Source organism: Parasteatoda tepidariorum, chromosome 4 (genome assembly GCF_982258835.1).
Source record: "Parasteatoda tepidariorum strain Cologne lab strain chromosome 4, Ptep-v5.0, whole genome shotgun sequence".
Lineage (NCBI taxonomy): Eukaryota > Metazoa > Arthropoda > Arachnida > Araneae > Theridiidae > Parasteatoda > Parasteatoda tepidariorum.
This window is the reverse complement of record NC_141758.1, coordinates 8,041,003-8,055,276: the sequence shown is the minus strand read 5'-3', so window position 1 is coordinate 8,055,276 and position 14,274 is coordinate 8,041,003. Positions and strand designations below refer to the sequence as shown.

Below are 14,274 nucleotides of genomic sequence, written 5' to 3'. Positions count from 1 at the left end.
ATTCTTTCTTGGTTATTGCTGGAATGTTTTATTCTAATGTGTCAGAGATAAACCTGAGTTCTCTGTAATTACTGTTTCAATGCCTATTTTGTTAACATGCAAATTTTTGTTATTTTGATTTCGAAACTTTGCTAACTATGGTGTTAAATTAAGTTTTAATTTGATTTTAATAGTGAAAGAGAATAAAAGAGATAAAGACTTTGTGTGGATTAAGAAGATCTTAAAAGCTGGCACTCTGTCCGATAAGATTTCTGCTCACACACTTCTGATACAAGACTGTCCTGTTTATAATTTGAACAGTTTGGAAGTTTTAATTGGAATGGTGAATACAAAGGGCAAAAGAGAGTGCTTAATGGCTATGGGTAAGTATTTTTTTTTTCATTTATCTCATTCTTTTTTTTTTTTTTTTATGTGTTGTCAAAATCTTCAAAAATTATTTTTATATATTAGTAATTACATTATTATTGATATTTTAAAAAGCAGGGTGCCTGTTGTATTTAAGTTTAAATCTGTACTAAATACAAATTTGTGTATGTTCAACACAATTGTTGAATAAAAAAATTAAGTGTCTTAAAAAACTCATTACAGTTAAACTATTACAGTTAAAAATTTAAATTATTCAAACGAAATGTTTTGCTATGCATTATAATTCTGAAAATACCATTGTAACTTTATATATTATTTCAATTAAGCAGGGATGTCACTTTTCTTCCATAGTGGAAAAAACCACTGCAAAGACACACGTCTTTTATAACCGAAGTGGAAAAAACCCTTTTTTAAAAAGAAATAGCATTAAAATAGTTTTTACACAGTTATAATTGTTTAATATATTAACTTCCAAGCTATTTAATATATTATTTTTTAAATAGAGTAAACTTAAGCGCAATAATTGGAAGAAAAAAAATATTTAATGGTTTTCTTAAGAAATTAAATTAATTGTAGATCTTCAATATTTTATGTAAATGATTATAGTAAAACCTAAATTTATAATTGTATAAGGAACTGTTAAAATTTAATCAAAATTTATTAGTACTAAATTAATAACTCGCATAGTAAACAAGTAAACGACGAATCAAACATTGAATTCACAATTACAAATAGCATACTTCTTTTTTTATAATTAAGTACAGGTATACAGGTTAACCCCTTTAATAATATGATATATTAATTTTAAAATTCTCCATAGAGCTTAAGGGTAATTCAAGGACATAAAATTCATAAATTTTGAATGCCTATAATTAATTTAAAATCATCAAACGCTTTCAAAAATTTTTTTAAAGATAGATCTTGGAGTCCTCTATACTTGTTCAAAATCTTTTTAATTTTCATGATTTTGAAAAAAAAATTTTACAAATATAAACTTACTGTTAGGGATTCAACTCACTCAAATGTCAAAGTAGTTCTGTAAGCAGCTAATTTACGTATTTCCACAAATTATATCAAATTGTTGGGGGAAAAGTTTTTTATGTATATTCAGGAGAGTATGATGTTTTTGAACACATTCAAGTTTTAAACATTCTAATTTTTAACAATTATGAAGAGCACAAATTAAATTTGTCACGAACATAACAGGTGGTCTTACAGACATAACACTCTATGATTTTAAATTGCTGATTAGCTTTACAAGATATTTTATTAAAATATATTTTAAGTAAAATGTAGTGTAAGTAAGAAATGAATGCATTAAAATTTATTAAGTAAGTAGTAAGACATTTGCGTCACTTTTGTGATTTAGTAAGTAATGAATAATGCTTAGATTTTTAATAATTAAGTAACAATTTATTTACAATGGGCAATTAACTTTATTATTAGTAAAAACATCCCTTAAATCTTTGATTTGGCACTTTTGTTTAAAAAAAGACACAGTTCTGTACCTTGAAGCCATTTTTAAAAGTTTCTTAACAGGTTTTATTCTAACAATTATTTTTGCATATTCGATTATATTTTGAATATATTTAGCCATCCTCCTCTGTGCAGATTAAGAAAATGGTGTGAACTGTAGTGTAATAAAATAACCGTAAAAAAAAAATTTGGCTGTGTAATTATTGAATACAGTGATTATTTTGAATACCTGTTAAATATCTAACTTCAAAAACAGTTAAATTTTCCCTCTCTAAGTTGACTACTGAGTGGAGCCAGACTTAGATAAAATGAAAAACTTTTTGTAAAGAATGAAAACTACTGAAACTAGAAATAAAAACTATTAACAAACTTTCTGCACATTGATTTAGTCTTGTAATTAGTTTCAACCCTCTTGTCGCCACCTCATTTTGGTAACAAAACAAAAAAAATTTTAAATTTTAAAAATGCTTAATTTTTATAGAACTTGATATTGATTCATACCACAGGGTATGAATCAATATCAATTCAGTTTTTGTAAAAAAAAACTGAAAATAGAATACACTTTTTGAATAATTGAAAAAATACCTAAATTTTGTGCAAGAAAAAGTGTATGTAGGAAGCATTTATCCACAGAAGATTATCAACATTTTAATAAGAGTATCGATATGATTTAAACTGTATGAATCTCAATGTTTCATTTTTAAATTAAGAAAGTAATAATATCTACATTCAATTTTAAAATTGCGTGAATATGAGTCTTGATATTTGATTTCAAAATCGCATGAATATGAATCTCAATGTTTTATTTTAAAATTTGCGTGAATACAAATTCTGATGTATAATTTTTAAGCCACTTCACCATGCGTGATACAAAACACGATATTTGCTATGAAATGGAGAAAATACGAAACATGATGTTCGATATTAAATTGTGTGAATAGGAATTGCGATGTGTTATTTTAAATCATGTGAATGCAATTTTAAATCTCAATTACATTGGTAGGAAGACGTAGAAATAAATATTTTTTTCTCAGGAATTCAAAAAAGACAAACTTTCTTTGAAGTGGAAGATTTTTTTTGTTTCCTTTTTTAATAATAATAGAGATGAAATTCGTGGTGTTAAACAAATTTTCTGCGAATGATGTTTGTAAATTCGTGTATGTTATATGGGTCTGAGTGGAGCCATCAAATTGTTATCCCTCAGTTACAATGGTTTAACTGCATTTGAAAAGTTATTCCACCACTGCATTGTCAGTGGAAAGAATGAAATAAAGCCACAGTAATTTGAAAATGGAAAATGTTTGTGTTGTGTTGTTTGAATACACTGAGACCTGTTAAGTTGGCCAACTTAAACATGTTTTTGCTGTATTTGAAAAGTTATTCCATTTACTGCATTGTCTCAGTTTATAAAAAAATGCGAAAATTGAGAATTATTCATTGATTTTTATTATTTAATCTAGTCAAGTCTTGGTACTTTAATGAATAAATAATTTATCTTAGTAATTTTTTTAGGAAGTTCATTAATTTATTAAGCATTAAAAATTGTTTTAAAGCCCAATCAGTGTGTTCAAGTTTAAAACAGATTTTTTTTGCATAGCAATTTTATTTCTGGTTAAAATTGTCAAACACTTGCTTACCCCAATTTAATTTATAACTATGTATTTGTATTTAATTATTATTTAAATGTAATGTTCTAGTTTTCTTTATAAAAAAAACTTTTGATTTGTTTTAGATTCTTTACGAGATTTGTTTATTGGTAATTTACTTATAGAAGATAAAAAACTTAAATATTTCAATGAGGTAAGTTAAAACTTCCATTCAACTAATTATTATTTGCAACTGTTAAATGTTATTTTTTTAGATCAAATTAATTTATAATTCAGTTAATAGAGCTTGGAAAAGCATTTTGTAAAAAGATTTATATTGGTAACTAAATACAGTATACTCTCAATATCTTGAATTTCTATATCTCGGAAACTTTTTTGTGTCAAAAAAATATTTTCCCCTTCGCATTACATATCCACATAATGTTAATTTGAATATATTGAATAGTGTCTGCTCAAAACCTTGTTAAATTGAATATTTTTCAAAATAGAAAATTCTTTTTTTTTTTTTTTTTTCAGAAAAATCACACTGTTTAGTATTGTAAACTAATTATTTTCTCTTTAATGCATAATTATTTTTGTCTTACTTTTAAAAATAAAATTATCATTACTGTATTTAGACTTACAATCAGCTATCAATACATAAATATATATTAGTAGTTATTCTTACTCTACTTTTTGAAACATTTTAATTCTGAACATGTTGTCTTATCTCAAAAAAATTTTAGTATCTCTTTTAACTTTGAGATGTCAAGAGTAAACTGTATATAATATTCATTTAAATCTGTCATCCATATATATGTAAAACAAGATGTGTGTTATTATAATTTCAACTAGGTTTATTCAACAACTGAAAATAACAATTTAAAATTAAATACCTCCTGGTATTATTATTGATAAGACCTTGATTTTCAAATTTTAAGGATAAAATAATTGATGCTTCCGCTATAATTCAAATATTTTTATTGTCACAAGTTGATCTGATTTCAATTATTTTAGACAACTGTATTTTTCAGTAGTTTCATGAAATTTCACCCAAAAGCTGTGTTAAATTATATCTAAAATTTATGTTTAAAATTAATATCAATAGATGGCGCTGTGCCAATTATTTACTTTCTCATATTTGTTATATTTTTATTCCCTCTTGTGCTGTCCATATGAAAAAAACGTTGCGTTCGTTTCTCCTGAGTCATGTTTATTTGGGTATCCAAGTTTCTTTAGAGTACAGATTTAATTACGGTGCCGAAATCCCTGGAATAGGGGTCTTTTTATGGAATTGAAAATTTTTGGAAGAATACTTGGATAAATTAATTTAGAACGATGGCTGCGAAAGAAGTAATAGGGAATCAAAAAATGAAACCAACTGTGGTAAGACAGCTAACTACTAAATTGATATCGAAAATTGAAGCAAGTTTTGCAGATGAATCGCAGGATGCTGAAAAAGCAGAACTTTTATTGGATTTAAGTGAGCAACTAAATGCAAAAATGATGGAATTAAAACAATTGGATGAAAAACTGGAATACACTGTTGCTGAACAGGAGTTCGCTAACGAAATAACCACCTGCCAAGAATATCAAGAAAAAATAGTTACATGGAAAGGTAGGATTCAGAGATTTTTAAATCGTTGTTCTTCTAACTCTAAAATTAATATCGAAAGTGATAGAAACGAAACTGTTAATGTTAAAACTGAATCAAAAATAATGAACCTACCTCGTCTGCAAATAGGAACATTTTACGGAGATTCTACCAAGTGGTTGGATTTTTATAATCAATTTGAAACAGCTATTCATAACAACAACGAATTACGAAAGACTGAAAAATTTGCATATTTGAAATCCTTGCTTGGAGGAAGCGCTCTCGCATCTAAATCTGGATTTGCCATTAGTGATCAGAATTATGATTCCTCTATCGAGATTCTGAAAGAGCGTTTTGGAAGAACGGACATTGTAATAAACTCTCATATGACGAAACTTCTTGCTATTGAACCTATTCGAAATGCTTCCAACTTAAAAGCTCTAAGAAGCTATATGATGAATGTGAAATACAAATAAGAAGCCTGTCATCATTGAATGTAACTGCAGGAAGTTATGGAAATTTACTATGCCCAATTATTCAGCAGAAGCTTCCAGAAGAGCTAAATTTTGAATTCAATCAATGTCGGAAATCAGAAAAAGAATTTGATACACAAGAACTTTTGAGTTTCTTGAAAAAGGAAATAAACTGTCGTGAAGTGGCTAGCTTAGTTAGTCACACGAAGAATAATTATAGCCAAGATTTATCAAGATTTGAGCAGAAGGGAAAATCTAACTTTTATCGGAATAAACCTGGAACTGCATCCGCCTTGTCAGCAATAAATTATCGATGCATTTTTTGTGACTGTGAAAATCATTCAAAGTATAACTGTAATGTTTTTGATATTGAGAAGAAGCTAGAATTCCTAAGAAGAAAAGGAAGATGTTTTTTATGTTTCGGAAGAAATCATATGTCCACTCAATCCAGAAATAAATTTTCGTGTAGAAAATGCAGAGGAAAACATCATGAATCAATTTGTTTAAAATCGGACTTGAATGACAAAGAAGAAGAGAAGGAGTCCAAAACATTAGAAGTAAGTCAAAATTCTTCATCTAAATTTGGATCTAATATAGATGCTATAGCAGAAGGACCTCAGAATCATTGTTTTGTAAGATGTTTAATTGACGGAGGTTCTCAAATTTCAGTTATTACTAAAGAATTATCCAGAAAATTAAATTTAAAAGTTAAAGGAGAAAAAGAAATGCAAATTCATACATTTGGTGAAAATCACCCGAAAAAATATAAAAACAAAATTGTAGAATTAACTTTAAGAAATATTAATGACCCTGAGAAAAGTATCACTTTTGATTTCATCGAAGTTTCAGTGATTACATCAGCGAACATAAAAATGCCAGGTAATCAAATAAAAAATAAACTGAAGAGCCTTGGAATAACGTTATTAGAGCCTAAGTGGAGTGATTCTAGATTTATGGGTGAAAGTGTTTCGATTTTGTTTGGCGCCGACATATTGTGTTCTATAAGTAATGATCGAATTAAAAGAATTAATTATTCTGCTGTTGCACTTGAAACTATTTTCGGATGGTGTGTGCAAGGGAAATTCCCCTCCTCAGACTGTAATGAATTGACGAATGTTATGACTAATCCGACCCTGGAAGAAAATATGAGTATAAACGAGTCCTTGAAAATGTTTTGGGAAACCGAATCAATTGGAATAAAAAATATCTGCGAAGAAACAGAAAAAGCTTTGGAATTATTTTCTTCATCTATCACTCAGAAGGAAAAGAGATATGAAATTAAATTACCGTGGAAGGAAGAAAAAATAAAACTTAAAGATAATTATAAAAATGCAAAATTTCATTTTTTCAAATTGTTGCAAACATTTAGGAAGAACTTAGAATTATTTGAAGAATATAAAGAAGTTGTTCAAGGGCAATTAAAAGAAAAAATAATAGAAAAAATTGGTGATGATTCAAAATGCAGTGACATAATATACTATATTCCTCATCATGCAGTGATAAGGCCTGAACACGCAACTACAAAATTAAGGATTGTGTATGATGCTTCATCAAAAGAAAAAGAGGAACTTTCTCTCAATGACTGCCTTTTAGATGGACCCAGTGGCGTAGCGAGGGGTTTGCAAGGGGGGGCATCATGCCCCGGGCGCAACTCACAAAGGGGCGCCAAATGGTCCGCAAAACAAAAAATTGCTGGATAATTTTTTTTTTATTATAATTGATTTCTGGAAAATATATTTCAAATTTAGTGCCAGTGTAATACACTGCTGGACAATTGCTAAGGACGGATCGCAAATTGCAATGTAGCATAACATTAAGCGAGACATGAGGCCTAGTAGGATAAAATATAGTTGCCACAATGTTCAGACATTAGAATAAAGAATATTCATTGTTCTGGAAAGAACAAAAGCTATGAAACATCTGAAAGAAAAAAAAAGTTCATTTGATGCTGCGTACGGAAAAATGGAACAATGCATCTAAATGTCAGCAGGCAACTTGAAGAAAGGTGTCAGTACGGGATATGTCCACTGTGGAGTGTGATGCAACATTCCACATGTCGTATCATACTTTGCACAACATTATCCAGCAGCTGTTGAGGCAATTTATCCCATTCCTATGTCAGTGCGCGGATGAGGGTGTTCTTGTTTGTCGGAGGATAGTTTCGACCAGCAAGTTGCTTCCCCAAAGCATCCCAAACATTTTCAATGGGGTTTAGATCTGAAGAACATGATGGCTATAGGAGGCGTTGAATACCCTTGCTGTCTAGACAATCCTGAAGAGCGAGTGTTCGACGACATGTTGAGTTGTCTTCCATAAAAACAAATTTATCACCGACAGCTCCATGGAAAAGACGAATATGAGGAAGTAGAACTTCATCAATGTATCGTTGGCCGTCATAGTCCCATTCGCAACCACATGTAGGCGCGTGCGGCCATTGATCATGATGCCGGCCCACACCATGACACTGTATGTCGGATATTGGTCCCTTTCCTGGATATTTTCTGGACGATAACCAGTACCACTCTCGCGCCAGATCAGTTGGAGTCTACAATCCGATGATGACAGACTGAACCTACTCTCATCTGGGAATAGTACGCATGCCCAGTCCTGTTCAGTCCAATTGTGATGCTCACGACACCATTGTAAACGGGCAGTACGGTGCTGTCTGGTCAATGGGACACACACAGCAGGTCTGCGGGCGTATAGTCCTCCTCCCCTCAAGCGTCTGGCAACAGTTTTTCGGGAGATCCTGTGGCAGCAAGAAACTGATTTGCCACCTGCTGAGCTGTGGTGCGACTGTTCTTTTTTGTTGATAGTACGATGTATCTGTCTTCTGCAGGAGTCTTACTTCTAACACGGCCTCCCCCGTGCCGCCTACTACATATTCCAGTAGTTTTAAATGATTTTCACAGCCGAGAAACAACGCTGTGAGCGATGTCAAACTCCCTGGCAACATCTGTTATTTTTTGCCCTTCTTCGATCTTTCCAATAATTCGGCCACGCTTAAAATCATCTAAGTGATATCGGGAAGACATGCTGAAAATTTCAAGTTCGTCAACTAAATCGTTCTTGTAAAACTTTGACTTGAAACAACAGCTCTCCACACGCGTCAAAACCTTTAAAGCTCTTATCAGCGCTATCACGTGATGAACAGACGTGGAAAAAACATTTGCATACGCATACCTCTTCTTACTATATCCCGCACTTATTTTAATTTTCCACATTTTGCTTCCTTTCATTTTGTGGTTACTATGGATGATAGTGTTATCCGTCCTTATCCATTGTCCAGCAGTGTATAATAAATATTAATTCATAAATATTATTCTTAATATTTAATTCATAATGTCACTTTAATAGTCTAAATCAAACTGTAATAATATATTCATAATAGAAATGGCACGACTTTTCTACTGGCAGACCTATGTCTGTCTAACTCGACCTGTGTCTGTCAGCACTTCTTTATGGCATCTATGCTGTGTGGTTACATAAATTATCTCATAATATGTTATAATAAATATTTGCAGTGTACAAAGTACAAACATTCTTTCTTTCAGAACACTATTTTTATTTGTATAAACGCAATGTAGCTTACGCTTGTTATTTTAAAACGATAACTATAACACTCTAATGTACTTATATGTACAGTCACGGAAAAAAAGTGTCCGGAAAATAACAACTAAAGGATCGTCTATTTTTTAATATAGATACTTCTCAGACACACAACAAATATAGCGTTTTGTCGTTTCCAGGAAAGGACACAAACAACGCCGTATTTGCTGTGTGCCTGAGAATTATTTGTTTTTTTAAAAAAAGATTAATTGTTACTTTCGGGATACTTGTCATCGCGCTCTGCTTAGAATAAAAATGAAATGTTATTAAATATTAAATTTTACATATAAGTTTAATGTCAGCATAAATTATATTGTATATTTCACTATGTTACTACCTTTCAAGTTCAAGGCATTCTTGGTAAGTAATAAATCAAATAAGATTACTTACTACATCTACTCGACGATTCTATTATTAAGTGAATAGAGTATGAAAAAATTTGTTAACAGAAAAATGTGTTGTTCTCATATTTGTCACCACAGACTCAAAATGAATTCATTCATCTTCTGGCATCTACAGTTCGAAATCTACTAATAAACGATATCAAAAGAAATAAATATTATGAACTTTTGTTTGATTCAACTCCTGATATCTCTCATCGAGAACAAATGTTCCAAGTCGTTAGGCATGTAGATGCTGATTTTATCACCAAAAAAGTTTCCACCAAAGAATCTTTTTTGGGTTTTATTGAAATACATGCTAAAGATGCAGCCTCGATCGAAAATACAATTTTAGAGAAATTAAATTACGATGAAATTTCATTAACAAACTGCAGATCAGAATGTTACGATAATGCTGCGTGATGGCAGATCACACATCTGAAACGCGATGGAGCGCCAGAATATAATCTGTTAGCGTTATCATCTATGGGCTAGAGAATATAAAAGAACTATTATAAAAATTAGCAGAGCACACTACCACTACTAGTGACAACAGAAGTGAAGCTACAATTCTGTTGCAAAATAGAACAACCTTTAGTTTTATAACTTTAGTTCATTTCTGGTATAAAATCTTAAGAAGGATTGATCGTGTGCAGCTCAGATTACAAGATCCTAGAATGAATTTTAGAGAAGTGTTCCATGATCTTGAATCATTAGCGACTGAACTAGCCGAAATTTGCGACAACCTCTGTAAAGAGGCAATAGAAAAAGCGGAGTCTCTTTGTGAAAAATGGGATATGGATACAACAATACGTGCCTGGACAATTGGCTATGGTGGTTTTTCCGCAAAAAGTGAAATTTCTCGCGTTATGAAAAGCACTCTTGATCGTCTCCAACAAGAAATGTGTACACGGTTAAGTGACCTTAATTTCAAATTTGAATTTCTACTAGACGTTGAAAATTTATTAAACAAGGATAATGTTGATAACGACCTTGAAAAAAAAATTATAATAATTTGGGTGAATTTTATATTACAGATTTCAATGTATTAGAACTTTTTATCAAAATATGTGACAGCAAAATGTTACTCCGCAGTAGAAAAGAAATTGAACCTAAAACTCCATTAGAATTTCTTACTTTTATAATCAATCTCGAATGGAGAAGATGTTTTCCCATATCTGAGAGCGGCACTTCAAATACTCCTGACTATCTCAGTATCAATTGCTAGCTGCGAACGTTCATTCAGCAAATTAAAATTAATTTTGACAGATCGCCTAAGTGACCTAGCATTTTTAAGTATGGAAAGAGAAAAATTTTAAATGATCAATTTTGATGATATCATTGATACATTTGCTTCATCAAAAGCACGGAAAATTTAGACATAGTAATTAGTTTTATTAATGTATTATAATAATATGATTATTAAATATATGTATCTCTTTAGAGATAATAAATATTTTCTTTTTTATTGTTTTAAAACTGCGTGTTTTTAAAATATTTCTTTAAAAATATGTAAAATAAATAATAGGTATCTTTTGAACTTATTCTAGATGATCATTAAAGCCCGGAATTTCAGGCAATAAAAAATGCAAAAATAGGCAGGCAAAAAGGCATTTAAAAAGCTTGAAATAGGCACTTAAAAAAGGCACTTAAAATTGGAGCAAAATGGTAGTTGGTAATGCCTAAAAGCCCATATAGGTATCCAAGGTATAAAAAAAGTTGCTAGAAGTATCCGGTATACCTACATATTCATTTCACTCGACTGTCGTAGCAATAGTACAAAAGAAGTGGACATAATTGCACACAAAAAAAACCTCAACTGCGTAGGTGCGAAATAAAAATTGAAAACTCGTACTTACAATAATATTGTATGCAGATTTATTCTGATGATTGGTTGTTGTTGCACATCACAACTAGATGCTTTTTCAAATTTTCGAAAGAGAAATTTTGTCTTCTGTCAGTCAATATAGTTTTAAACAAAGAGAAGGATCTTTCTACTTCGACAGAGGTTATGGGCGCGTACCTAAAACAACTTGCCATGGTAGGAGATATGGTAATGGTAAGTTCAACTGTAGTATTATCAGAAATTACTTTTGCAATGTCCTTGATGCATTCAAAGTCTGTATTTGCAGAGATGACGTTTTCACATTTCTTCCTTATTCTGTCACCAGCTGGCAGACATTAGTTCTTCAATAGTATTGTAGAAAATCTTTAGTGACTCGGACAAAGACATATTTCTTTTTTCCATGTGTTCAATAGCTCTAGGGAGCTTCCCAAAATAAGTTGAAATAAAAGTCAGTTCATTTTTTATTTTAGAACTGCTAAGCAGATTTTTACTTTTTCTTATGGATATTGCCTCTTCATCCGAAAAGCTGGTAAGGACTCGAGTAACTTCCTCAAAATTTGTGCAGTAGTTTGAGACTGCTGAAATCCATGTTCCCCAACTCGTAAGGATCGGTTTAGGAGGTAATTGAATGTCTGGTGCAATTTCTTTGAACACTTGAACTCTTGAAGGGGCTTTCACAAATACTTTTTCACACTAGAAACAAGCGAGTCTACCTCAGGATAGAGACCTCTTACTTCCTCTGCTATCCTGTGCAATGCATGAGCAAGGCACGTTAGATGGATCATATTAGGAAATAAAACTTTTAAGGCATTTCCAGCTTTTTTCATGTAGGAGGCAGCATCTGTAAGAAATAATAGCACTCTTTCATGCTCAGTACCATTTGGCCAAAGTAAAGCCAGTGCATTAGTGAACAACTGTGCAATTGTAGTACTGTTAGTCTTTTGCGACTGTTCAGATGTCAACAAAAAGATTTTATGTTTTTCAAATGGGCCCATAACACCTACAATAACATTCGCAACATATCGTCCAGTTACATCTGTCGTTTCATCTATAGATAGCCATATGTTTTTCGTTCCGATTTCATTTTGAATAGTTTTAAGAACTTCGGTGTAACAGTCATCTAAATAAGTTTTCCTTAAAGTTGATTCACAGGGCACACTTTGATTCGTATATTTTTGCAAAAAAGCTCGTATGCTTTTATTTTCAAGTTTCCACAGCGGAATTCCGGCATCTACAAATGATCTGCATAAATCCATTGCAAATTCCGATTTGCGAGAAGATAATTGAAAACAGGTGGGAATCAGAGTCGGTGTTTTCCCATCTTTTTTATCTTTTGCTGTTTTATGCTTAGATGTCTCCAAGTGCTGAGATATAAAATACTTCTTCTCAAAATTTACTGACTTCTCGCATGCCTTACAAAACAGAATGCTCCCATCAGTAGAAAACACATCCGACCCAAACTCTTTCACAAAACTGTCCAGTTTTTTGCTTGTACAGGCTTTTACTTTAGGCATTTTTGAAATAACTAGTACTAGAAAACTTTTTCGTGCTCCTGCTACAATGTGCTCAACCAGCTTGGTGAATTCGTTTTGTAGATAAGAGAGAGAGCATACGAGTTATTCGATGGTGTATGCTATATGGGGCTATATGGGCCGTAAGTAAGAATAAATTCTATTGACTGTAAGTAAAAATAGCTCCTATCTTTTCACTCCCTTTCTCTCTCTCCTTGCAAAGCGCATCGGGCGAAGGTGACGCCGCGAAGAGACGGAGAGAAAATATTAATAAGACAAAAGGAATAAAGTCCTATTCTCTATAAATGCATTACAATACGTCGGATGACAGTCAACCATTTCTGTACTTCAAAATTTCTTCATTTTGCGTTTATGCTCGGTCAAAAGCACAAAAAGCTTTGCAGAAAAAATTTAAATTAGACAGAAATAGGCATTTATGAACAAAAGGAAAGAAAAAGGCATTTTCAGAAGAAAACGTTTAAAAAAGGCAGAAAAGGGCATTTATGGCATTTTGCCTGAACTTCCGGGCTCTAATGATCATATACATTTCAAAATCTAGTCTTGTTCTCTCAACTACATTTTTAGCCTCTAATTTAAAGCCTAGCTTGAGTCTATGACTTTATTTATTTTACTTTATTTATTTATTAATTTGCGAGTATATTTTACATATAATATTATATGGTTTTCGAATGGGGAGGGGGGCGCTAAAAGGGTATTGTGCACCGGGCGCGAGTTAAGCTCGCTACGCCACTGGATGGACCGAACTTTTTACCGGATTTACTAAAAATTCTCCTGAACTTTAGAAAATATCGAATAATTATGACATCGGATATAGAAAAGGCTTTTCATCAAATTTCTATTTCTCCAGAGGACAGAGATGCCCTCCGTTTTCTTTGGCTTGATGATGAGTCTGATTTACAAAATCCTAAAATTACAGTGTACCTATTTTGTAGACTAATTTTTGGAGCCAAGCCAAGTCCATTTTTGCTTGCTGCATGTATTAAGCATCATCTGAGGAAATTTCAAGATATTTATCCTAAGACAGTCCAACTACTAGACAATTCTTTATATGTCGATGATTTCATCACTGGAGTAGACTCAAAAGACGAGGCTCGTCAAGTCTATCATGAAGCTAAAACAATTATGGATGAAGCATCAATGAATTTAACCAAATGGAACACTAATTCGGAAAAATTAAAGAAAGAATTTTTCCCACAAAGTAAAATTTTAAAATTAAATATGCCTGAAGCTACATCAAAGGTGCTTGGACTGAGATACTCTTCAACAGATGATTGTTTTACATTCTCACCAGATGATGTTGTGGATACTCCTTCAGAGAAGAAACTGACCAAAAGAACTATTCTTCAGATTTCATCGAGATTGTTCGACCCCTTGGGCTACCTGTCGCCATTTTCCATTCAAGTAAAAATTAT

At 31.7% G+C, this 14,274-nt stretch overlaps 1 protein-coding gene across 2 annotated transcripts in view; it reads left to right on the top strand.

Annotated features, from left to right (window-relative positions):
• Positions 1-14,274, top strand: part of Noc1 (Nucleolar complex protein 1) — a 38,603-nt gene that overhangs the window by 3,649 nt on the left and 20,680 nt on the right. For both annotated transcript variants that reach the window (XM_043043517.3, XM_087160594.1), the window contains exons 3-4: positions 174-362; positions 3,575-3,642. In XM_043043517.3, coding sequence (XP_042899451.2) covers positions 174-362; positions 3,575-3,642 — 257 coding nt within the window. The remainder of the gene's footprint in view (positions 1-173; positions 363-3,574; positions 3,643-14,274) is intronic.